Raw genomic sequence first — 24121 nt, 5'->3', positions numbered from 1 at the left:
CTTTTCTCTTCTCCAAACTAAATAAGCCCAAATTCCTCAGCCTTTCCTCATAGGTCATGTGCTCCAGCCGCCTAATAGTTTTTGTTGCCCTCTGCTGGATTCACTACAATGTGTCCACATCCTTTCTATACTGGAGGGCCCACAACTGGACACAATATTCTAGATGTGGCCTTGCAAGTGCCAAATAGAGGGGAATAATAACTTCTTTAGATCTGCTGCAAATGCTCCTTCTAACGGACCCCAATATGACATTAGCCTTCTTAGCTACAAGAACACACTGTTGACTTAACCTGCCTCTCATCCACTGTAATGCCCAGGTCCTTTTGTGCTGTACTGCTATTTAACCATCAGTCTCCAGCTTGTAACAATGCTTGGGTTCTAGTGTCCCAAGTGCAGGACTTGCACTTGTCCTTGATAAAACCTCATCAGTTTACTTTTGGCCCAATCTTCCGGTCACTCTGGACCCTATCCCTCCCATCCAATGTATCTACCTCTCCCCATAGTTTAGCATCATCTGCAGATTTGCTGAGGTGCAATCCATCCCCTCATCCACGTCACTAATAAAGATGTTGAACAGTTCTGGCCCTCAAACTGATCCTTTGGGCACTCCATGTGCAACCAACCGCCAACCAGACATTGAGCCATTGATCACTACCCATTGGTCCCAACCATCTAGACAGCTTTCTACCCATTTACAGCCCATTTAGCCAATCCATACTTCCTTTACTTATGGGCAGGAATATTGTGGGAAACTGTATCAAAAGCTTTGCTAAAGTCAGGATATATCACATCCACTGTCTTCCCCTCATCCACAGAGCCAGTTACCTCATCATAGAAGCTAATCATATTGGTCAGGCATGATGTGCCCTTGGTGAATCTATGTTAATGATTTCTGAGCACTTTCCCGAAGTGCTTCAAAGTGGATTCCTTGAGGATCCCCTCTATGATTTTTCTGGAGGCTGAGGTAAGACTGACCAGTCTATAGTTCCCTGGACTGTCCTCCTTTCCTTTTTTTAAAGACGGGCACTTATATTTGCCTTTTTGCAATCATCCAGAACCTCTCCCAACCTCTATGAGTTTTCAGAGGCTCTGCAATGACATTTGACAGTTCCCTCAGTATACTTGGATGCATGAAATCTGGACCCATGGATGGCTAGCTTGTCTAACTAGTCCTTAACCTGTTCTTTTGCCTCCGAGGGCTGCCCACCTTCTTCCCATATTGCTTTGCCTCTTGCAGTAGTATGGGAGGGGCCTTGGCCATGAAGACAGAGGCAAAAAAAGCTTCAACTTTTCCCACATCATCTGTCACCAGGCTACTTTCCTCATCCAGTAAAAAGCCCCACAGCCTCACTAGGCAGCTTTGGACTGTAACCTAACAGAACTAGAATGAAATCTATAAGTATTCTAACTTCAGTTAGCATGAAAATTCCATTTATTATTTCTATTATTTCTTTTCTATTCTGGATCTTAAACTCCCTCTTAATTGTGGTATCATGCTGTTCGTTCACTGTTTCAGCTACATTTTCACCATTATATCTGTTTGCAAAGTTCTTGTACTTTTTTGCTGTTGAAACACAAAAAAATACAGATGAACCCATACTTTCTGTTTATTTCTATAAATAAGCTCGTATGAAACAATTCCTGCAGCTGTTTTGTGAAAAACCCAGTTTCAATAAACCAGCATATACATTGAATGAAGAAAAAAACTTGGAATTAACTATACTCACACTTTCAAAGTGTTATTAAAACAGTGTGAGTAGGGAGGGTTAGACATGAAAGTTGATGAAAGGTCCGTTACCAAGAGTTTCCTATGAGTCGACAGCAAAACTCGGTTTGGGCTTCTTCAGCGGTGACAGAATTGGGTCCTTAATCTAAGCTTTATAAAAGAAACACTTTACTGCTTTGGATTGATGGGGCGTTTTCCTCTTTTTGAAATGAGAGGGGATTTCTGAGTCCACAGCTGGCTCATTGCACTTGAAATTGTCCTGGCAACGCATCAGATAATTGAGATCTATAGTCACTGATTCCTCAGTTCTTTCTCAATCCAGCTCCAGAATCTGAAGAAGTGGGTCTTCCCCACAAAAGCTCATTCCTGAATAAATACAAGTGTTAGTCCTTAAGGTGCCACTGCACCACTTGCTTTGTTCTGAGGAGAAAATGTGAATGGAAGCAATTCTGTAGAAGCACTGGGATACCTTTCCTGTGCTCATGAGGCTTCATTAAAGCAGCCCCCCTCTGTTTTGGAACTTCATTGATTTGGATGTGATTACTTCTGACTCAAGAGAGAAAATGAACCATAGCACTCACAGATGCCAGAGAGGAGATCATCTCCCCTCCTGCCCTCTCAGTAGATCTGAAACAAACTGCTAATATGTATGCGCACAGGAATGGGACCTGATTTAAAGCCCACTGAAGTCAACGTGTGGGGCTTATGAATGAAGCCTGTTAACATAGCCATTTGTAGTGATTTAACAGAACTAATCCAGACTAAGGATGGAAAAGGTTAAGCCGTTACATGATAAGCATTAGGCTTACTGGATTGCTTACTGGTTAAATGGATTGCCATCCATTTTGGGCCGACCAGAGGGAATCCAGCCAGGGCAGGGCAGCAGACAGAGTCATATGGCGGACAGGCAGTGCCAAAGCCACGCTGCATTGGCTCCAACAGGATCAAGCAGGGCAGTGGCCCCAGCCACAGCCAAGCCCCCTCATGGGAGCAGGTGTGACCCCAGACTCTTGAGTTGCTGCAGCAACCCTGCCGTGCCTGCACACAGCCTGTATAAGACCTCCCACCATGGCTGTCCTGCCCCAACCAATGGTAAACTGGTTAAACAATATCATTTAAATCATTTAACTTGTTAGCTGTTTTGGTTGATATTTACACCCTAACCCAGACAGAGCAGGTGTTCACTTGCATTCATCTAAGGAGCATTCATACTCAGTCCAGCCCTTGCCACTGATCTTTCCAATCCCTGCCTGGATTGCAGGACCTCTCATTACCATGTTATCAGACTTAGAGCGGTGGGAAACTTAAGCACCTCTGAACCTCATTAACCATGTCCTGTAATGGTTGCACCTTCCACAAACATCTGAAAACAGATAAGGGATGACACAGCAGCCACAGAATTGGTGCTGCATACCAAAGGTTTGCTAGTGTTGAAACTGTCTGTTGCTTTCTGTGATGCAGCATGGTGAGAAATATGCAAATATGTAGAACAAATGCAGCTGTGGGACAGTTGGACAAAGTCATTTTTTCCAGGTTCTCTTGCACATGGCCATTGTGATCCCATCCTGCTATTGGACAGCCGCTTTCCATCTCACACTTTTCCTTTCCCAGCTCTCATGCCTCTTCTGATTTTTCATCCACATAGAGAATTTGCAAATCGTTTATACATGGAAAGTTTGTTGCCGGTATCTGAAAACATACACATCATTAAGACATAAGTGCTCGGATCTGGCGACAGCCTAGTAAAAGTTGTGGCTTGACCTTTTGTCCATGGACTGAAGCACGTTTAATTAATGTTAGGCTATTTTGTAATGGAATGTTTTCAGAAACTGAAACATAGCATATGCTGAACGTTATTTGTTTTATATGAATGACATTTGAAATAACACATAATCATTCAACGTCACATCACTGCAGCATGTCTGAAACTTGCTAGCAATGCAGTCATGTTTATGATTGGAGAGCTTGTATGCAATGAATAATATTAAAAAAATATATTCTTGTTCATATCGAGCTCCGCTTCTATCTCAACATTCATGGCTAAAGGTTCCCTAAAAGAAGTGGCATCCATTGCCCTAGAACCAGTATGGGATGGAGCCTGTATTCCTGGGTTATATATTATACTGCCACTAACCCACTATGGCTATGTCTACACAACAGCCTAAACTCAAGCTATGCAATTTGTTCTATGCACACCATAATTGCATAGTTTATTTCAAGTGACATTTGGTGCAGTCTAAACGATGTCAAAATAATTTCGAAACATCCCTTGCTGGTTCTGCAAGGACTGGAGGGGTGCTGAAATAGTGTGCCTTTTATTTCAGTGACACAGAGTAGCTATTTTGGGATGCCAAGGCTTCCCTGTAGACATAGCCTATTGAACAACAGCAAGCTATGTATGGTGTGATTTTGACAAGAGTGGAGCACCCATAACTTAATCTTACTTTGGTGGGGCATCTTTCTTTTACTAGGGGTTGTGGATGTTCAGAAAAATGGGGCGGGGGCATTAACCTCTGTATACTCAGTTTACTTATCTGTAAAACAGCTGTAATAAATGGCTTTTATATAAATCAGTAGCTTCGAAAGTGTTTTGCAAAGGGCCTCAATGTCATTATCCCCATATATAGATAGGAAATGCAAGGCAGAGAAAGATAAAGTGACTTGCCCGGTTTCATCCAGCAGGACAGGGGCAGAGCCAGGAATAATATGCAGGTCTCCATGTCTCTAGGCAACATTGCCTCTGCAAGGTGATGCCTGATTACTTAGTGCATCTTAATTGCTTCGAGGTTCTTAGATGAGCAGCATCACATACCTGCAAAGTATAAATTATTAGTGTTTATGGGTTAATAAATAGCTGGTTTTGGTTACAAAATCAGTCTGACCCAGCTAACAGCAAATTTCTGTTATTCATAGATGTGTTTAGGACCCAGGCCTTGCTAACTGCCTCTTTTAGCCCCGAGAAACTTCTAGACATGTCCTCCGAGCTCACTACATCTGGATCAAAGTTTCCATGTCTTAAAGGAAAGATAGTACCACATTTAGCAGCTCCCTATCTTAAAGGAGCAGCAGCAGATTTAACACATCTTAACAAAGTAATATAACTGCTAGAAAAATGAATACTCCAGTCAAAATCGTCAACTGCTGTAGTACCTTACCCAGTACTTTTGAAGGGCTTGACCAAATGCAGAATGACAAAATGCCATTTGAATTGCACGGGTTCCCAGGTTAAATACCTCCTCATCATTGGCATGGTATAGATATTATGACAAAACATTATAGAAATGAGGGAGATCATTTGTTTTCTTTTTTGATCAATAGACCATAATGAGTCTCAAAAGGCTGAGTGAAACATTCTGGAGAAAATATATGGCACTGCCATTAAGGACAAGTTTACATTTTGGAGCACAATGATACAATACAACATTTAAAATAACAGATAACGGGAACGCCAGAATCATCTTGGAAGCTTTCATCATAGTCCAAATCAAACTCGTCTTCTCTTTAGTACTTGCATAGAGAGGTATCTTAATGCCTGTTGACCCTCATCATCACAAATGCATATGTACATCAACACGGAGGTATATAATACTTTTTATTTTGATTAAAACTCTGGTTAAAAGCAGCTACCCTTTTGAGTTTGAGGAAACCGTCCTGTCAAAATTTGTAGTTTGATGGTTTCATTTTTATTAAATCAGCTCAATAGTTCCACGTATTGACAGCAGCTGAGGTCATGATTTTAATCTGAACTACCCCTGTTTAGCATGAGAAAAATTCCACTGATTTCAGTGGTGTTACTTCTGATTTACACTGGTGCAAGTGAGATGAAAATACAGCTTCTAGCATTTAAAACAAATTAGGAAGCATTAGGAAATTGCATTGCTATTCACTGGTTATGTATGTTCTGAGTTATGGGGATTTTTCTGAGTTTTTTTTTTTGGTTTTGTTTTGTTTTTTGTTTAATGCTAGAAATATGAGAGTATAGGGGGTGGACAACCTTTTTTCATTGGGGGCTACATGGTAATATTTTACACGTTCTGGAGACTGAGCACAAAATAGCCCAAAACTGCCCCTCCACCCCACTGCCAGGCTTAACTCCTCTGAGCCCCAAACCACCCCCACGCCCCCCAGGCTTAATTGCATAGAATAAGAAACAAGTCCCTTTGCAATAACGTGGGTGGATCTGATTTTCTCCACATGTACGTTTTTCAAGTATCCTCATCCAATTAATATTTCATGTTGTAAAATAGTAACACAAGTAACCCCTGCCACTCCCAGGCTTAACCCCTCTCAGACCCAAACTGCCCTTCCCCTTCCACTCCCAGGCTTAACCCCTCTCAGCCTCAAACCATGCCCCCCCACCACACACTGCCTCTGCTGCCCCCTGCTGCACCTTTGCCAGGGTGCCACCTCCTCCTCAACGCAGCTACATGGCTCCTCCAGCCCTCCTAGTTCCTTCCCCCGTGTACAGCATGTCAGGGGCATCTTCCTGCCCTGCCGTGCTGAAATAATGGGGCTCAATTTAATTAGTTTAATGACCAGATCCCTCCTGCCAGCCATTAAACCAATTAATTTGAGTTCCATTATTTCAGCACGACAGGGCCAGGAGCTGGAGGTGGAGTCAGCGGCGGCAGCTTCCGGAGCTGCAAATAGCTCTTTAAAGAGCCACATGTGGTGCCAGAGCCACAGGTTGCCAACTACTCACCCCACAGCTGCTTTCAAAATGGCACTGCTGCCTGCTCCACGGGCCAGGTGGAAAGGCTCCGTGGGCTGGATTCTGGCCCACAGGCCATGTGTTGGCCACCTCTGGCTTAGAGGTTAACAGAAGAGCTTGAAGCACCAGATGCATGACGTTAATCTATACTGTTTAGATTTGCTTTTAATAGATTAATCTCACTGCTGTTTAAGAATATTTGTTTGCAAAAGCATGCATTGGAGAGTCTGACAAAAGTCAAATCTGCTTCTACAGTCTTTGTCCATGGGATACGGGGAAGGTGGCATGAAATAAGTGCCACTGAGCACTTTTCATACAAGTCACACAAACTTTTTGTGCTCCTCCTTACCCAGGAAAGAAACAACTGTCCTCGTTAGTCAGGCAATGTGCTAGTATTGTACACGTCAGTTGTTGAGCTCCAAATGCTACTTTCTTGCTGTCATGAAAGCTGTTACCCATTTGTTGTTTTCCAATACAAAAGTAAGGTGTGTGGGTTTGCTGGTGGGCATTTTTTTTTTGGTGGGGTGGAGTTTGTTTGTTTTCAAATCCAGTCGGTAGGAATATGTGTTGAACTGCAAGTTCTAAGGGGAATGATTGGCTTGTATAAGAATTCTGATGGCCGTGTTCAGTCTATCATTGTGAGGGTATGAAATCATAAGAAAAATCTATGGAATTATGTTGATCTATAATACAGAAGACTCTTTGGGACTATAAGGTGTACAGAAGAGTGGGCTACACTGATTAAGTTAGAGTGGCCCCTTTGGCTCTAAGCCTCTGGTTTTGAATGATTTCAAGGGCTGCACAATTACACAACTTGTTTTCATAGACATATAATACCTCGGAAAATGAACTGCACATGAAAAATGTATTCTGTTAAAGAAAATTAAATGGTCTAGTAAAACTGTTTGCACTACATACTGGGCTCCAGTCCATCCATATGTTTCCTTTTAAAAAGTGCAGAATGTTAGTGTTCTTAGATTCCTTTGCTTCCATTAATATTGTGTTTGCTGTTGTTTTGTGAAGAGGGGAGGAAAGAGAAGAGAGATTCAAAGGTCAGGTATGAGTGATTTTGAAAAATTAAGCATTGACTATGTTGCTCATGAACTTGGGATGGGAAAGAGCAATTAACTGTAGTTGTAAATAAGCTTCACATTCTTTTTTCTTTCCTTCCTTCTTTCTACGCTGGATCTCAGACTGAGTCTGCACACTTATTAAAATATTTCTTACAGTTGTGCTTATGATATTTTTGGAAAGTGTGACTTCCAAGGGCCTAAAAGCCAAGCAACAATGGGAACATATTGTGCTAGGCATTGTACAAACATGGTAACAGGCAGTCCCTGACCCAAAGTGCTTACAGTAGAATAGACAAGACTGACACAGAGCGGGAAGAACTTTGACACGCGAGCAGCGTGAACAGCAACCATTGTTAATTCCTTCTGTTTTGGGGAAGGGTTAGTTCAGAGGCTTGACTTTTTTGATTTAAACACTTGCTGTGGGTGGAGCTTAGGTCATCTACAAGTCTCCTTCACTTCACTTTATCTTGCAACAAAACTACTGGCTGACCCCAGGATTGTTGTCCTTCAGTCTCAGTAAATTTTCTCCTCATTGTCCAAGGTCTTCCTCTTTTTTTTTGCCTAGTGGGTTCCATTTGAGAGCTTGACAGAATATGGTTTTCTGAGAGTGTGGCCTAGCCGTCTCCACTTTCTTCTCTTGATACCAAAGTCAAGTGGTTCTTCTCCCGCTCTGTTCCAAAGCTTCTTGTTTGTGACCAAGCCATGCCATTTGTCATGAAGGATGTACTTGAGGCATCTGTTTATACATGTCTAGACTTTTTAGTATGCCAGGTCTTGCATCCATACAAGAGCCCACTCTTCACATTTGTGTTGAAGAGCCACAGTTTTGTCTTTGCAGATATTATTTGTGAACTTCATATGGGAAGAAGGGTCTTGAATGCAGCTGTTGCATTCCCTGTCCTGGCACTCATATCCTTATCTGTTCCTCTGTCTCTGCCCATAATACTTCTCAAATAGGTGAACTGTTTCAGTTCAGAGTTCAGAGGAGATTTGATAAATGGAAGAGAAGTGAAGTGAAAGTGGATGTTGACAGGAATAGTGTTGGGGGAGAGATCAGGGAAAGGGGAGGCATGAGAGGCAGGTGTGTGGCAGAACTGAGGTGGGGAAACTGAGGCAGGAAGAAAGAGAGGGTTGGAGCAAAGAGCCAGTCGGCGCAAGGCAGAGAACAGCCAGTCAACAAGTTCTTTGAATGAGCAAAGGTCCCAGCCTGGACTGCCTCTGACTGCTCCAACTGGCTGGCTGCTCTCTGCGGTTTCTTGCCAATGATGGTGAGGGTGGAGAAGGTGCACCCAGGACCAACCTTCCTCAGAGTGTGAGAGGTCTCACCTGCACACTTCTTTGCCCAGGTGTATGTGCTGAGGGGAATGGTAGCTCCAGCTGGGCCCCAAATTGTCATGCACTTTGGTCTCAGACAGAGTGTGGTGTGTGTAATGCCATGTCATTAACTTGCTCCCAGATGGAGGAGGAAAAAAGGAGAGTGTGGTTATACGTATGGGTATGGACCCAAAGTGTTCTAACCCAGCGGGTCTCAACCAGGCATACATGTACCCTTGGGGGTAGGCAGAGCTCTTCCAGAGGGTACATTAACTCAGTGTTTCTCAACCTTTTTATGAATTAAAAAAAATTGGACTTACTTGGTGTTCATTTAATTTTTTTTATTTATCCTTTTTGCACAATCATAAATACAATGTCAAGTTTACTGCCTATAGGCAATTTTGTCCAACCAAGAAGACACGATTAAGTTGTTGAAACAAATGTGTTGCAACGGTAGAAGAAAACTGTCTGAACATTTTAGGTACTGGTGGTACTTATCATTTCTTTTTTAAAAGGGAGTATTTTAAAAATGGTTGAGAATCATTGTTCTGACTGAATGCTTATGGCTAGGTGCCTATAGCTATATTTTGGCAATTAAATGAAGTCCCTCTTTTCCAGTATGCTGATGGCTGCAGGTTCTATAAAGTATTTAGCATCTGTAGGTCCCATGAAAGTCCATGGGAGGTACACATGCTCAACACCTTAAAGAATCAGGCCATTCTTAATAGTTTTCTAATTCTGGACAGGAATGTTTTAACGTGCATTAGATCATGGCTTCTCCCTTCAGCTCTGCTAACCACATTCAGTAACACATTTTTAAACACTGCTGTCTTTGTTTACATTAGGTACTAAGTGGGGGTTAACCACATGTTAATTAAAACATGTAAGCTAATGTGTTTCCTAACCCAGCTCAATGCAAAAAGTCCTGTTAACGTCAATAGCCTTTGGTCTAGGCCATATATGAATATTCTTCAATGTCTTAGAAGTTATATTGTGGTTTTTTTCCTAGTTCATTCATTGTTATGCCTCGGATCAGTCACATACACAAAAAAATTTCAAAATTGGGTGCCTAAATGTAGAGAGCTCAATGTGTATTCAGGCACCTAAATAAATGTCTTGATTTCTCATCATGCTCCACACTCACCCCCAATTCCTAATGACTTCAGTGAGCAAGCATGATGAGAAAATTGCTCTTTAGCATCCTTGTACCTCAGGTTCCTGGGCTGTTCAAAGAGTGCAGTCATACCGCCTACTGCCCATAGTGCCATAAGACTTCGTTCGTGATTGTAGTGCACTTGGAGGTCCTTTGATGAAGTCTGAGGTCAATATTTAGAAATTCTTTTGTTAAGTTAAAATGTTCATACCACATCAGCAGGCTCTGCTTGTTGCCCTTGGTCCTATCCAGTGTCTTCTCACAGTCCCCATCTCTTGTGCCTGACGTTGGAGGTCCGGGGAACGCTCTAGAGACAGTCTGGTGCAACTCAGGTAAAAGTGCACCTCAAGTTGCTCTCCAGAGAAACCCTGTGGCTTAGCAGAGTGGTGATGACTGGTGGTGAGTGTTACAGGGCATTCCACCCAACCTCCCTGGACTAGACAAATGCAGGAACAAAGGAAATCTTCCACCGTGGACAAAAACATGAAGCATCTTCTCCTGATGTTATTAAAATACTAACCTTTGAGCCTCAGTTGCCCAAAACTGTAGATGGGGGTGTCCAATATGTTCACCACTCGCCACATGTGGTGAACAGGACACTGCGTGTGGCAGATAAGGGGGTGACCAACCAGTAACTCTCCAGCTGCATGCAGGTCTTGGAGCCTTTAAATGCAGCTTCTTCTGAGAGCCACATGAGTTGTCCGCCCACTTGATAGGAGAAGCAGATGGAGGGTCCGGCGAGTTGCTGGCATTGAATTAGAAGGGAGAAGCTGGGGATGCCTGGCTCTGGGGGAGCGGGAGGGCATTTAGCTGTTGGGGGGAACTGGGAATGCCCATCTCTATAAAGTTTTCTGTAATATAATATGGCGAATTTGGAAAGACGACAACCACAAGTGTGGCGATCTTTGAATTCCTATTGGACACCGCTGCTGTAGACTGTAGCCCTGTTAAAATACTCCAGCAGAGCACGGAATATTCTTCCCTGTTGTAATCAGGATTTTGTTCTCATTTCAGCAGAGGAGAAAAGAAAGATTTCTTTCAGCTTCCACTGAACGGGGGAGTTCCTCCTCCTTAGTCCTATCCCCTTCTTCTTGGCCCCCATCGTTTGCTCAATTATCACAGCAATTTATTAAAATACTTGTCAGGACATCACAAACCAAGCGTGAGCTGCCTAGACCATCTGGTCGGAAGTGAGTGATTAACTGCTCCCATCCTCCTACTCAGCACCATCTGGTGGTCATGGTCATGAATTTAAAGCTTGCTTCACAAAGTGTTAAAGGTTCCTGCATGTATATTGAGAGGGTTGGATTGATACATAGGGCTGAGATCTCAAAGGAGCTCAAATTCCAGTGATTTGCATATGGAAAGAGTGGTCTTCCTGTAAATAAGAGTAAGGCCCAAATAAGAATGTGAATATCGGATGACTGTAGAAAGATGGATAGATTTTATTCAAATGATATAATTATACAGTTTTCTTACCAACATGCAAATGTATGAAATGTCTCTAAAAACAAGTCCCTTCTGTTAATTGGTCTGAAATAAATCAATTTGGTGATCTTCTGGGCACATGGCAAAGGACATCTGTTTGAGAGGGATTTTGGAGAGGACTGAAATTATGTTTTCCAGAGAAATGAAGGGGTAGAAAGGGGTTTTTGTAGATAGTTGACTGGGAGTATTCCTGTCTGAAATGATGATTTCAATGCTGTTAAGCTTTCATTATACTGCTAATTATATTGTGCTGCCCAGAGCCATATCTAGAGGTATTTCTAATACGTAAATAAGAATAAATAAATGAAATACATTATCTCTGCTCTTAGTTTATGTTGACCTGCTGTTGGGGGGAAATGGATTATTTTAGACAACAAAAAGAAGCATCAATGAGGTGAAACACTGGGAGAAATTTCTTTTGTTTTTAAAGAATGAAGGTCCCTATACACTTGAGGGTAGCAGATTTTTTGTGGGATGTAAAATTTGGTCAGTGAATTGGTAGAGATGGCAGGCCAGCATGTTTTGCATATCCATGGAGCTAAGGAGGCGAGGAAGGTACAAAAGAGTGCATGAAAGGTCGTCCTATTCATGTGTGGGGTACAGTGGAGCATAGAGAAAATTACTACAGTATCCTACTTTACTGCAGCATGACTCAGTACTCAATTGCTCTTATACAACCCTTGGAGCTGAATTAGAATGGCCAAGAGCTTGGCTAATGAACATGGCTCAATGTGCTAGCAGGGAATAAGCTTCTCCTTATAATGCAGATAACGTTGCTCCTTTTGTCTGTCCCTAGTCTCCAGTTTATGTTGCAGAAATCAGTCAAGATCTTGTCCGGCAGACTGAGGAAAAACTCGAAATCAGCCCCTGCAAAGAGCTGTTTTCTCACTGTGCAAAGTAAGTATAACTTGACTTCCCAAAGGTCACTGCATCGAAGTGGTCAGACTCGTAAAAGAGCCTGTCGGATAAGGGGAAGAATTTTAAATTGGATCCACAGCTTGCATTTATCTTAAATTTACATTCATATTCTCAGACAAGCAATGAAATTGTTTCATCCATATAAAATACAGTAAATATTTCCGTTGCACTATACAGAGTACATACAGGAATTTAATGTTTCAGGTATTTGACAGAATGTTCTAGCCAAGTCAACCAGCCCTAGACTTCATGCTGTGTGAAAAGAGGTACAATGATAATGAATCCAAAGAAAACATCTCAGTTTCAAAGTGAATAGAAATTAAGTGGCTATACAGTCCATTTAGGCTCAGGAATGTGCAAACCTTGCCTGCATAGTTTTCCATGGAAACCTTCAACAAGAGGATGGGGTTTCCAAAAAAAAACAAAAACAAAAAAACCCACCAGTCTATCTATGGAATTGAAATTTATGTGCACTATTTAATCCTTTTGTCCTGGAAAAGGCTTATCAGTTTTGCAGAAATAAAACAATTGTGCTATTGGGTCCAAAAGTTCACGGTCTGCAGTTTGCATTTGCAAATACAGACCTTAATATGTTTAATGTCAGTATATAAACCAACAAAACTAGGAAAAGGAGGATCATCGTAAACAGGCCCGTGCGGTCTCTGGCTGAGCACGTTTCGTTTTCCCTAGCTGATATAATGGGGATTGGTAAAATGTGCTCACTGTTCTGGATCCTGTTATTGATCTGCTCTGCTCTCAGTTGTGCTTTGCATTGGGAAGAGGTGCGGATTACTTCTGGCCTTCTGTTATGACAAATTGGTTTACTTGCACTTGCTGTAGTCTCATTCCCATTGGGATATTAATGTAACTTATCCTAGCTAAGTGCGCAAGTCCTGATGATGGCAAAGGCAGAGCTGTGCTTGATGTAAAAAATCTGATGTCGGTTTTTGTTTCTGAAACCAGTTTCAAACCTGCTAGTTTCACTGTAAAATATACTTTTGATGCTGACATGGGAAACAAATAAAAAGCAAACACCTCTTGAAATGCAGCCATTGTTCGTTACAATGTGTGATGCTTTGAGTAACTTGATGGTTAGCTTGCGTGCCACTTAGTTGAGGTTGTATTCAGTTTGAAATAACTGGTTATCTGTGTCAGTTTCAGTTCATAAATGATTATGAAACCTTATTCATTAAAAATCTTGATCATTTCACATGAATTGGAATGGGCTCAAAAGGGTGTTTTAAATAGTTCCTGCTGGCGTCTGCTAAATGCATTAAACCAGGTTAATCTTGGGAGTGTGTGTAGCCCACCCAGACAGGAAAAGCACACACACAAATGTGATGTTTGCCTGCCTTTATGTCTTGTAAAAATTATTTATTTCAACTACATCTCCGTAGCTGATCCCCAGGAGAAATTTGTACCTCGTAACGTCTCCCTCGTTTTGATTTTATAAGCTACTGTGGCCCCTACCACTGTTATCTAATTGGGTTGAGGTGTATTTTTTCTTTATGGTAATAACCTTCTAATGTTGAAAGTTTCTTATGTAAACTACACTTCTGAGGCAATGTCTACACTAGACTAAGAAAGTTGACTACAGATAGCAATTCTAGCTATGCCAATTGCATAACTAAAATCTATGTATGTGCACTCAGCTAACTTGGCTGTCTAAATAGGGGAAGGGCAACAGGAGAGTTTCTCCCATCAACCTCCTTTACTCCTCTCATCTTGCAAGGAGTACAGAGGTCAACTGCAACCCCTGAGAGATCGATTTTGCACATCTCTCCTAGATGTGTGAAACTGAACACCAGAAGATCAACCCTGAGTGGGTCAATCTTCCGAAGTAGTGTAGACCTGCCATGAGGAAGAATATTTCCTGTCATTGAGACATATACCATATGACCTGTGTGTCTTATCACAACTAACCAAGACCTCTTGAATTTGAATTTTGCATGTAAAATACTGATAATTAGCTGCTGAAGCACAAAATACAGAATAAGAATTACTAGGAAATAATTTCAATCAATCAGCAAATTCCAGAAAATTAAGAATAGCTTATGGACAACTAATGCACAGCAAAAAGCTAAATTCAGGAGATAAATTATTAACCATGAATAATTTGCTCAGCTCTGGAACTGTATCAGTTAGATAATGAAAAGATTTAGTTAAAAAGCAGGATTGTTCCTTCATGGGAAATGCCATGGAAATGTTTTCTTTCTCCCAGAGCTGCATTCTGCTTAGAGAAGTGCTTGTGTAGTGTCTTTTCAGTCAGCACATTTATACTGGCACTTTGCTGAATGTCATTTTCTGTCTCAGAAATGCTTTTGTAAATTACAGCGTACTTGGCTAGAAAGCTTGCACTGTTCCCATTGCACTGGTCATTTACAAGGCAAAGCTAGTTCCTGAGACTATCAGAGGGGACTTGATTGACTAACCCAGTGTTTCTCAGTCTTTTTTTTAATAAAGTAGCCCCTTTCCAAAAAAACCGAAATCGTAAGTACTCTGAGTACCAACAATTTTGAGAGACACAATTTTTTTTGTACCATTGCAATACATTTGTTTAAACAACTTAATTGTAACTGGTTGGTTGCAAGAAATTGTCTATAGGCAATAAACTTGCCATCATATTTATGATTGTGCAAAGAGGATAAATAAAAATATTAAATGAACATAAAATAAGTCCAGTTTTTATTCGTACATATGAATATACTGTTATGCAAACATCAATGAACAGTGATCAATGAAATTATAAGAAAAATTATAAATAATTTAATGTGAAATCAGAGCTTTTTTGGATGAAATCAGATGTTCAAACCTAGGTTTCAAGTTGCTGAGGGCCACAATTAAATCAATGTTTCTGATATGGTTTCCTGTGTACGACCATCTTCCAAATCTACAGTTTTATGCTTTGTTTTCACAAGGAATTGGTCCATTTTAAACCCTTTCAGTTGTAATTATAAATACTAAACTAAAATTGTGCAAATAGCAATTTAAATAGCAAGCATAATACTCCCAGGCCAGGCACTGCCAGCTCCCCACTTAACACAATCCCCCTCCCCACCTCCAGAGGGCACCCCCAGCCCTCCCCACCACTCACTTTGACCCAATTCCCCCTCCTCCAGCTCCAGGCACTCCTGCCCCACTGTAATCCAATGCTGGTGACTCACTGGAGCCACTGCTGTGACCACCACCTTTGCTGCTGCCATCCGCTTCTCCCTTCAAGCGCTAGGGAGGGACACGCGCAAAGCAGCACACAGCGTTCTCATGACTCCAAGCATTTTATTGCTCAAAGAGCCACACTCGGCTCCAGCACACATACCCCCTCAACTTCTCTTGCATACCCCTAAGGGCACACATACCACGCACTGAGAAACACTGGACTAACCCTTAGACTGGATGGCTATGTCTAGAATACAGGGTTTTGTTGACAAAACGGCCATTTTGTCGATTAAACCCGTGGAGCATCCAGGTTGCCAAGCGCGTGCTGTCGACAGCCGTACCCCGCTTGCCACAAGGAAGAGTGCCACTCCCGACAGATCACTGTTGACAGAATGCCTGTCTGGGCATTCCAGGGGCCTTCTGTCAACAGAAAAGGCCTCTGGTACACTGCATAACCCTGTTTACTGTGCTTGTGGTTGGCTATGTTGCCAATACAGCATCCAGGCAGTCTGGCCGCTCTCTGTTGGCAGAGTGGATCGCTCTTTCGATCTGCCCTGTGGTCTCGACGCAATCTGTCGACAGTTTTGTCGCAAGGTATCTTCCGATAAAAACTTCTATCAAAAAACCCCGCTAGTCTAGACAGCCTATATAATTAACTGCATCCTCTTACTCCATCCAATAACTCAGGGCCACTGGGATGTGACTCTGAGGCTGGGGAGGAGCAACTGTCGTTCTCTTTGCTGTGTCTCCTACAAACCATGCTAAACCTTGCCCTCCATGGCATGCCAGTATCATCATGAGCCCACCAATAAGGAGTGACCTGAGGGCAGGATGGCAACCAGCTGTACAACAGCAGACCATGCACATTCATTCCTGAGGCCTGTCTCATGTTATTTCTGTCAGCCCTGCCCGATCAGCCGGTCTGACAGAACCTTTCTTTGCCTCTGGTCACTTGCTGCCTGTCACACAATAATTCTCTGACACATTTTCACTGGCTTTTTACCAGAGCTTTGCATCCACAACATGACCACCCATAGCCCCGTCCTGCCATGGGCCCAGAGTCACATGCGTGTCCTTACTTTCTTTCTTTGTTTCATTCTGCTGTTGTGCAGGGCTCTTTGGCTTATTACCACAGTGTTTCACTTTCTTTAAACTAAAATTAGTTCTTCCCGAAAGCATAAATTATGACCGAGTCCTTGGCTTTAGCTAATTGCATCCCTAATGGCCACTCAGTAGCTGAGATGTCATGCTAGAAAGTTTGAGTCCAAAGCTGAACATTCCCCAAAAGTTCAGGAAGTCTGGCTCCTAAGGGGTTAGGTTGGGACCCTCTTCAACTTATTACCTGTCCTAGTGACTAAGGACCTAATTGAAAGTCCATTAAAGGCAATGAAAAAATCAATCAAAGCCTTTCTATTGCCTTCAGTAGCCTTTGAATCAAGAGCTACCTGCCTATGACTTGTGACTTCAGTGGTAGCTACTGTTATTACCTGCTTTTAGTGTTGGCATGAGACATTGTTCCAGTCTAACTCCTACTGATTCAAAGCAGGAATAAAACAAGATGGAAATAAATGAAGGCACATTGCTTTAGACAGGGGGAGGCAACAGGTATCCCATGGGCTGGATGTCGTTTGTCAGGGTTAGCCCCTGGAAGGCCACCAGACACTTTATTTACCTGAGCATCTGCTAGTACAGCTGCTTGCAGCTTCTGTTGGCTGTGGTTCACCATTCCCAGCTAATGGGAGCAGCAGGAACTGGTGGCTTGGCCTGCGCCAGGTCCCTTACCACCAATTGGTTGGGTAAGGCAGACTGTGGCCAATGAGAGAGGATAGCTAAATGGTTTGCACATTACCTTGCTAAACCCAGGCTTGTGAGTTTAATCCTTGAGAGGTCTAGTTAGGGACCTGTAGCAGACAGATTTAAAAAAAAAATCTGTCAGGGATGGGGATAGGTCCAGCTGTGAGGGCAGGGGACTGGATTTGATGACCTATCAAGGTCCCTTCCAGCTGTATGAGATAGGTATATATCCATATATAACTAGTTTAGTTTACACAGAAGCTGAGAGCAGTCATACCTGTGAATGCTGAGGTAAATAGGGCATATGAGGCTGCTCAGGGGCTAACCCTGGTGAATCATGTGTGAGCCACAGATCACTTATTGCCCATCACTGCTTTAGAGTAAGATGGTAATTCCTTGTTTGTTTGGGTTTTTTCCAAGTTCAGGATTATAAAATGCTTATATATCTTTTTCATCTGAGACAGATCTGTCCTTGACTACCTAAGTGGAGAGCCATTTCAAGAATACCTAGACAGCATGTACTTTGATAGGTTTCTGCAGTGGAAGTGGTTGGAAAGGTAAGCATGGCTGTTTTTAAAAATATATATTTTTGGTTTCTGTGCCAAGCTTGCAGCTTGTGGGTCAAAAAAAGCATGTATTGCTCCCACTGTTTTTTAAATCAAAGGCTGAACTTGGCCCCATCTTTGTGTTATAAACTATTTTAGAATGTAAAATTACAGAGGATGAAGAGAGGGATGGGGGAAATGACATCAATTACTGTGGTGAGAATTTACCTGACCACCCAGACAGCTACTAGACTTCCTTTCCCATTGGCCTTCCTTCTTGCCTCCTAGATTCCACATAACACCTGAGCCATGATTTGGGATCTCCATTCTTCTCAGGCTTCCTCAACATCTGCTCATAAGGCCCATGGTTAAAAGGGTCAAAAAGCAGATTTAGCCTTTGTCCTGCAGAATGAAACCAGATAAGAATTCTTCTCATGTTGGTGCTAGATCCCATTTCACCCACTAGCTGAGCCCCTGCAAACCCCAACCAGTCTACACCAACTGTAACCAAGATAGCGGTGGTCCTCCTTGTACATGCACAAACTCAGGAATAATGTCCTCCCCTTTACCTCCATTCTCTGGAGTACCACTTTGCTCAGGATAATGAGGTTATGTCTACGCTACAGTGCTACTGAGGCACAGCTGCAGTCCTGTAGCGTGCCCCTGTCATGTAGATGCTTCTTGCACTGAGGGAACAGGTTTCTCCCTCAGGCTGTGTCTAAACTGCAAAAATAACTTCAAAGTTGCTGACTTTGACGTACAACTTCAAAGATGATCATCTACACACACCCTACTTCGAAGTTAAACATTATTCCTGAGTTTGTGCGTGTACAAGGAGGACCACCGCTATCTTGGTTACAGTTGGTGTGGACTGGTTGGGGTTTGGAGGGGCTCAGCTAGTGGGTGAAATGGGATCTAGCACCAATGTGAGTAGAATTCTTATCTGGTTTCATTCTGCAGGACAAAGGCTAAATCTGCTTTTTGACCCTTTTAACCATGAGCCTTATGAGCAGATGTTAAGCTTGAGGAAGCCTGGGAAGAAGAAGAAGCTCAGCAATATGAGCTGTCCTTTTGCATAGCTAACCTCTGAATGCTGATGACCAAGACAGATCTGCAATAAGTTTGTGGAGGACCCGCTATATCTGTTTTTATAAAACAAAGGAAAATACGGAAGGTGTGTCCTACAGCCAAATTCATTGGATACACATTTCCAGGCATGCTTTGTTTTCAGGAATCTTTAGGGGCTTTAAGTTAAACTTCAAAGGAGGGCACTACTCCGTTTATGGGAATGGATTAAAGACTTCAAAGTTGGGCTTCCTACTTTGAACTGAACTTCAAAGTAAGGGAAAATGTGTGTAGACTCTCTGCTGGCTATTTCAAAGTAGTACCTAACTTCGAAGTAAACTTTGAAGTTAGTTCCTAGTGTAGACACACCCTCAGTGAAGGTATTCAACCTCTCTGAGAGACAGTACATCTATGGAAAAATTCTGCTGATCTTGCTGCATTTACAGTAGGTTGGCTCCAAGTATGCTGTGATTTATCTAGGTTAATTTAATATTTAGGTGCAGAAGAGGCTATAGTGAAGCCATAGGTAATACCTCAGGAAGCTACACTGCAGAACATGGGTTGTATACCATAGAGCTATAGGATAAGATTCTTCAGAGCAGCTTTAGGAATTTGGCCACCCAATTTCCCTTAAAATTAGTGGGAACTGAGTATCCAGTTTTACATCTCTGCCCTAATATGTGCTCTGCTCCCTGTCACAGAAAGTTATTCGCTGCAGTCAAACAGAAGTTCGCATCATGTTGCAAGTATGTTTAAAAGAATCTTTTGTAGTAGTTACATCCTATCTGCATTTATCTATGGTGCAAAGCTTTTGATGTGCAAGCAAGATAAGCAATGCTGAGCTAGATTCAGAACCAAATTATAAAACTGAAAAACACCCTAGCCACGTTTATTGTGTTGTCGTGTTTAACTTCTGGTACATTCATTGGATACCATTTTAGGAGAAAAAAAAAAGCTCTGCAATATGAGCTGTCCTTTTGCATAGCTAACCTCTGAATGCTGATGACCAAGACAGATCTGCAATAAGTTTGTGGAGGACCTGCTATATCTGTTTTTATAAAACAAAGAAAAATACAGCATGTGTGTCCTACAGCCAAATTCATTGGATACACATTTCCAGGCATACTTCATTTTCAGGAATCTTTAGGGACTTTAACCTGCCAAGAGAAAGAAACATGTGTTCTTTGTTGGCTGGTAGCACAGTGGATTGGTGCTGCTGGCTAATGGGGACAGTCGCTCTGAGTTGAAGGAATTGCACACTTTCCACAAACTGAATGACAGGAGAAGATTTAGAGGCAGAGTCCATCTTATGTAAATCAGCATAAATCTGATAAAATCAACAGAGCAGTGCCAATGGCACCAGCGAAAAAATCTCTCTTAGAATTAGTAACCATTTGGCTGATGGTCCCCCATTTCAGGTCAGTCCATACCATATTTCAAATGAAAACTACTAAGTCCAATGTTTACTGTTGTGCTCTATTTTCTTTTTTCTGCTTAAATTGAAAAAGTACGGATGTTTCCTATCAAGCCTGACCTTTTTCAGTCTATTTGCACATCTAGGATTTGGAATTCTGTCAAAACCATTGAAGATTTTTATTTCTTCCCCTAAAAATAAACTTGACAAGACATCAGATGAGCCTACTCAGTTTAAGAAACCAAAGAGCACTTGCCAGCATTAAACAAAGACAACTTTACTAGCATGGAATGATTAACAGCTCAGGCTAACAGCCGGTTGGCTTCAACAGAACAGTTAAATGCTTGGTTTAGTCCAGGGACACTGGCAAGTATGGAGATATCACTATTAATTGGTGCTTTTAACCCTACCAATTTTTGCAATATTTTCTTAGAAGCTTGAAAATAACATTTTCTCCTTCCCATGTGGTTTATATAATGTTTCCTTCTCCCTGCGTCACCTTTTTTGTATGTAAAGAAAACAAAAGAATAGGGCTCACACTGATGTTTATTTCCTGTGTTATCATCAGCCACATCCTTTGTGTTGTTCTCACAGCTATGCTACTGAACTTTTGTTGCTCACTTTGTTGGGCAGCTGGCTGACCTGTAGCAGCAAAATGAAGCTACTGTAGGGTTCTTATGAGTTATTAGCCATAGCAATTAATATAGTTTTATTTAATTCTTTAGAGGTAGAGTGGTGAATTTAAAAGTGAGGTATTTGGAATCAAATATTCTTCAACAAACTATGACAATGTAGGGGAGCTAAATGTTAGAAGGTCCAAGGTTGGAGGTCCAAGTTTTATGGGAAAATTGTATAACATTTAATAGAGATGAAGCTTTGTAGAAGTTATTTTAAAACAGGGGTGGGTAATAAGCAGCCCACGGGCAGGAAGCGGTTCACCAAGGTTAGCCTCTGGCAGGCCGCCAGATACTTTATTTACCTGAGCATCCACAGGCACAGCCACTCACAGCTCCCAGTGGCTGTGGTTCACTATTCCCAGCCACTGGAAACGCAGCACAGGCCAGGTCCCCACTTCCCACAGCTCCCATTGGCCAGGAACAGTGAATGATGTACCTGTGGATGGCCAAGTAAATAAAATGTCTGGCAGCCCACCAAGGGCTAACCCTAACAAACCACGTCTGGCCCACAGGCCACTTCCCTTCCACTCCGTTGTAAAATAATTATGGAAACAGGGACCACCCTTTTAGTCTGTGTTTGCATAACACCTAGCACAGTGGGGTGCTGGTCTATAATCAAGGTGGTGTGCGTGATGCCAATAATAAATAGTAACAACAGGCTTTCATGACCACTACAGGAGACTGAGTTGGGTCAGTGGGAGAGCAGATTACAAATATGGCTGCTCAGTTCCCTTTTCCTTTCCCATTCTGTTCCTGGTTTCCCTCACCAAAGTCCATGGCATGAAAGAAGTTGCTGTGAAGCTTGGCTTCGTAACACCAATGGGATGCAGGCTCCCTAGCACTCCTGCGAGCCCGAATGATTTCCACCAGAGATGGGACACTCTGTGCCCATGGAGGACGGGGCAAGATTTGACCCTTCGTAGAATCCTGTGACTTACCAGATGATTCATAAGGGCTGTGTCTATGCCGTAATGTTTTGTTGACAGAAGGCGCCTTCAGTCGACATTACTCAGGGAGTATTTACACAAAGCATTCTGTCAACTGAGTCTTCGGCAGAACTGTGCGTTTGCCTCGACAGTATTGTCCCTCAAAAATATGAGGCATAACAATGCGCCGACTGAGTATTATCAACAGAAGTGCGGTGTAGATGCTTCTGTTGACAGAGGTTCTGTACAGATTTCCCTATCAACAGTAACTTCTGTCGACAGATGCTTCTAGTGTAGACATAGCCATTGTGTTTTTCAAACTCGTCTGACTCTTCATAGGTTTGTTTGTTTGTTATACAAAAACCCCGTATGATGGAGAGTCAGGTTCTCATTTAGTTCAAAGACTCTGTCAGAAATGATGCTGCACACCAGGGACTCACTAATGTGTGGTATTTTATTGCAGCTTAATATGTTGCAATTGAAAAATTCAAGCCATACATAGTATTGCAGTAATGTGATTACATAATTACATATTCTGTTAGATAATCTGATTACATTGACATAATGTGATTATCCAATATTTACCTATTTTCCTCTTTCAAAAGCATAATCAGAAAGAAAGAAATCTTACAGAATGCATTAAATGTAGAGTTTCTTTTTATATCTTCCTTTCTTTCAGGCAACCAGTAACGAAAAACACATTTCGGCAGTACAGGGTATTAGGAAAAGGTGGTTTTGGGGAGGTGAGTAATTCTGAAAGCTTCTGTTAGACAAGTTTCTCACCTCACAGGCACAGCAGGTTAAAAGAAATCGTTTTGCTAGGAAAGAGGATGGTTTTAACCACTTAATTACTGACAGTTTCTTAACATTTTGTAAGATTATAACCCTCAAGGGTCACTTATAGAAATGACTCTCTTGTGTGTTACAGTTACTTTTGAATTGTGCTCACACAGTTATTATCTGTATCACAATAGCAACTAGAGGCCGATTGCTTAGATCAGGGCATGGTCTAAATGCACAATATGACTCAGGGCCCTGCCCAGAAAAACGAATAATCTAAACCAAAAAACCTGCAGCAGGGATTCTCAGGTCAAATGACTGGGGATTTCACTGTGGAGCTAAAAATAGCCAAGCAGAGGCTCAGGTCAAGCTGGGCTTTGAAACCCAGTGACTGTCTCAGAGGCTGAGCTCCAACCCTGAACACGTTCACTGCTCTTTTTAGTCTTGCAGTATGAGCCTGAGTTGCTGAGCCAGGCTCTGGGGGTTGCTACTATGTTAATTTTTCTGCTGTAGATGTACCCTAAATAGATGGGACAAAGGGTGGGAATGGAAAGGTGAAGCGATTACCTTAAGTTTAGACAACAGGTCGGTTCCAGAACCAGGGTGAGAACTGGTGTCTCTGGAAGCCCAGACCCCCAGACTCGCTCGACCACACTGCCTCTGATGCTGTTATAAAAAGCCTGCAGACAAATCAGACAATCAGGTACCAAACTTTATAGATAAAGGCCATTTTCTTTCAGTTAGCCAGGTAATTGTTTTGTTTTTTCCCCCTCTCTTTATTTTTAGGTCTGCGCTTGCCAAGTCCGAGCAACAGGGAAAATGTACGCCTGCAAAAGATTAGAGAAGAAGAGGATAAAAAAGAGGAAAGGCGAATCCATGGCACTCAATGAAAAGCAGATTTTAGAAAAAGTCAATAGTCAATTTGTAGTGAGTATGGCTCTCCTCCCTAGGGGCCCTGTAATGTCGCCTTTCCCTGGGCAGAATTCCTGTTGAACTGATTTCATGGCACACACGCTAGAAGTTAAAACCAGCCTGCTTTATATTTACCTAAGACCTTCTGGCTCCCATTCAGCTGATTCTAGGTTCAGCTTGTAGTATGTGAGAATTACACCAAATTTGGCCACTGTGTAGGGAATTTAAAACGTGCATTGTTTGCAGCCTCCAGTTTTACTGGGGCTGCATCGGACTGAGCTCTTTTTACCACGTACCTGAGTGAGAGAAGGCCATGTGTGAGAGCCAGATGGCTGAGGCTCAACCCAGCTAAAATGGAGGGGTGATGCTTGGCTAGCAGGAAGCATCTTGTCCAGGGGTCTCAAACGCATAGCCTCCAGGCCACCTGCGGCCAGAACAGTTGAACAATCCAGCCCGCGTGTGATCCCTG

General features: G+C 42.3%; 1 protein-coding gene across 3 annotated transcripts in view; it reads left to right on the top strand.

Annotated features, from left to right (window-relative positions):
• The window catches only part of GRK5 (G protein-coupled receptor kinase 5), a 246316-nt gene that overhangs the window by 182878 nt on the left and 39317 nt on the right, over window positions 1–24121 (top strand). For 2 of the 3 annotated variants that reach the window (XM_075000539.1, XM_075000538.1), the window contains 4 exons: window positions 12262–12362; window positions 17798–17890; window positions 22640–22703; window positions 23527–23667. In XM_075000539.1, the coding sequence (XP_074856640.1) occupies window positions 12262–12362; window positions 17798–17890; window positions 22640–22703; window positions 23527–23667 (399 nt within the window). Of the gene's footprint in view, window positions 1–12261; window positions 12363–17797; window positions 17891–19662; window positions 19690–22639; window positions 22704–23526; window positions 23668–24121 lie in introns of those variants that run through there. The other variant, XM_075000540.1, reaches the window with a different exon arrangement.

The sequence above is a fragment of the Carettochelys insculpta genome, chromosome 7, assembly GCF_033958435.1.
Source record: "Carettochelys insculpta isolate YL-2023 chromosome 7, ASM3395843v1, whole genome shotgun sequence".
NCBI classification, from domain to species: domain Eukaryota; kingdom Metazoa; phylum Chordata; order Testudines; family Carettochelyidae; genus Carettochelys; species Carettochelys insculpta.
This window is presented reverse-complemented; position numbering and strand designations above follow the sequence as displayed.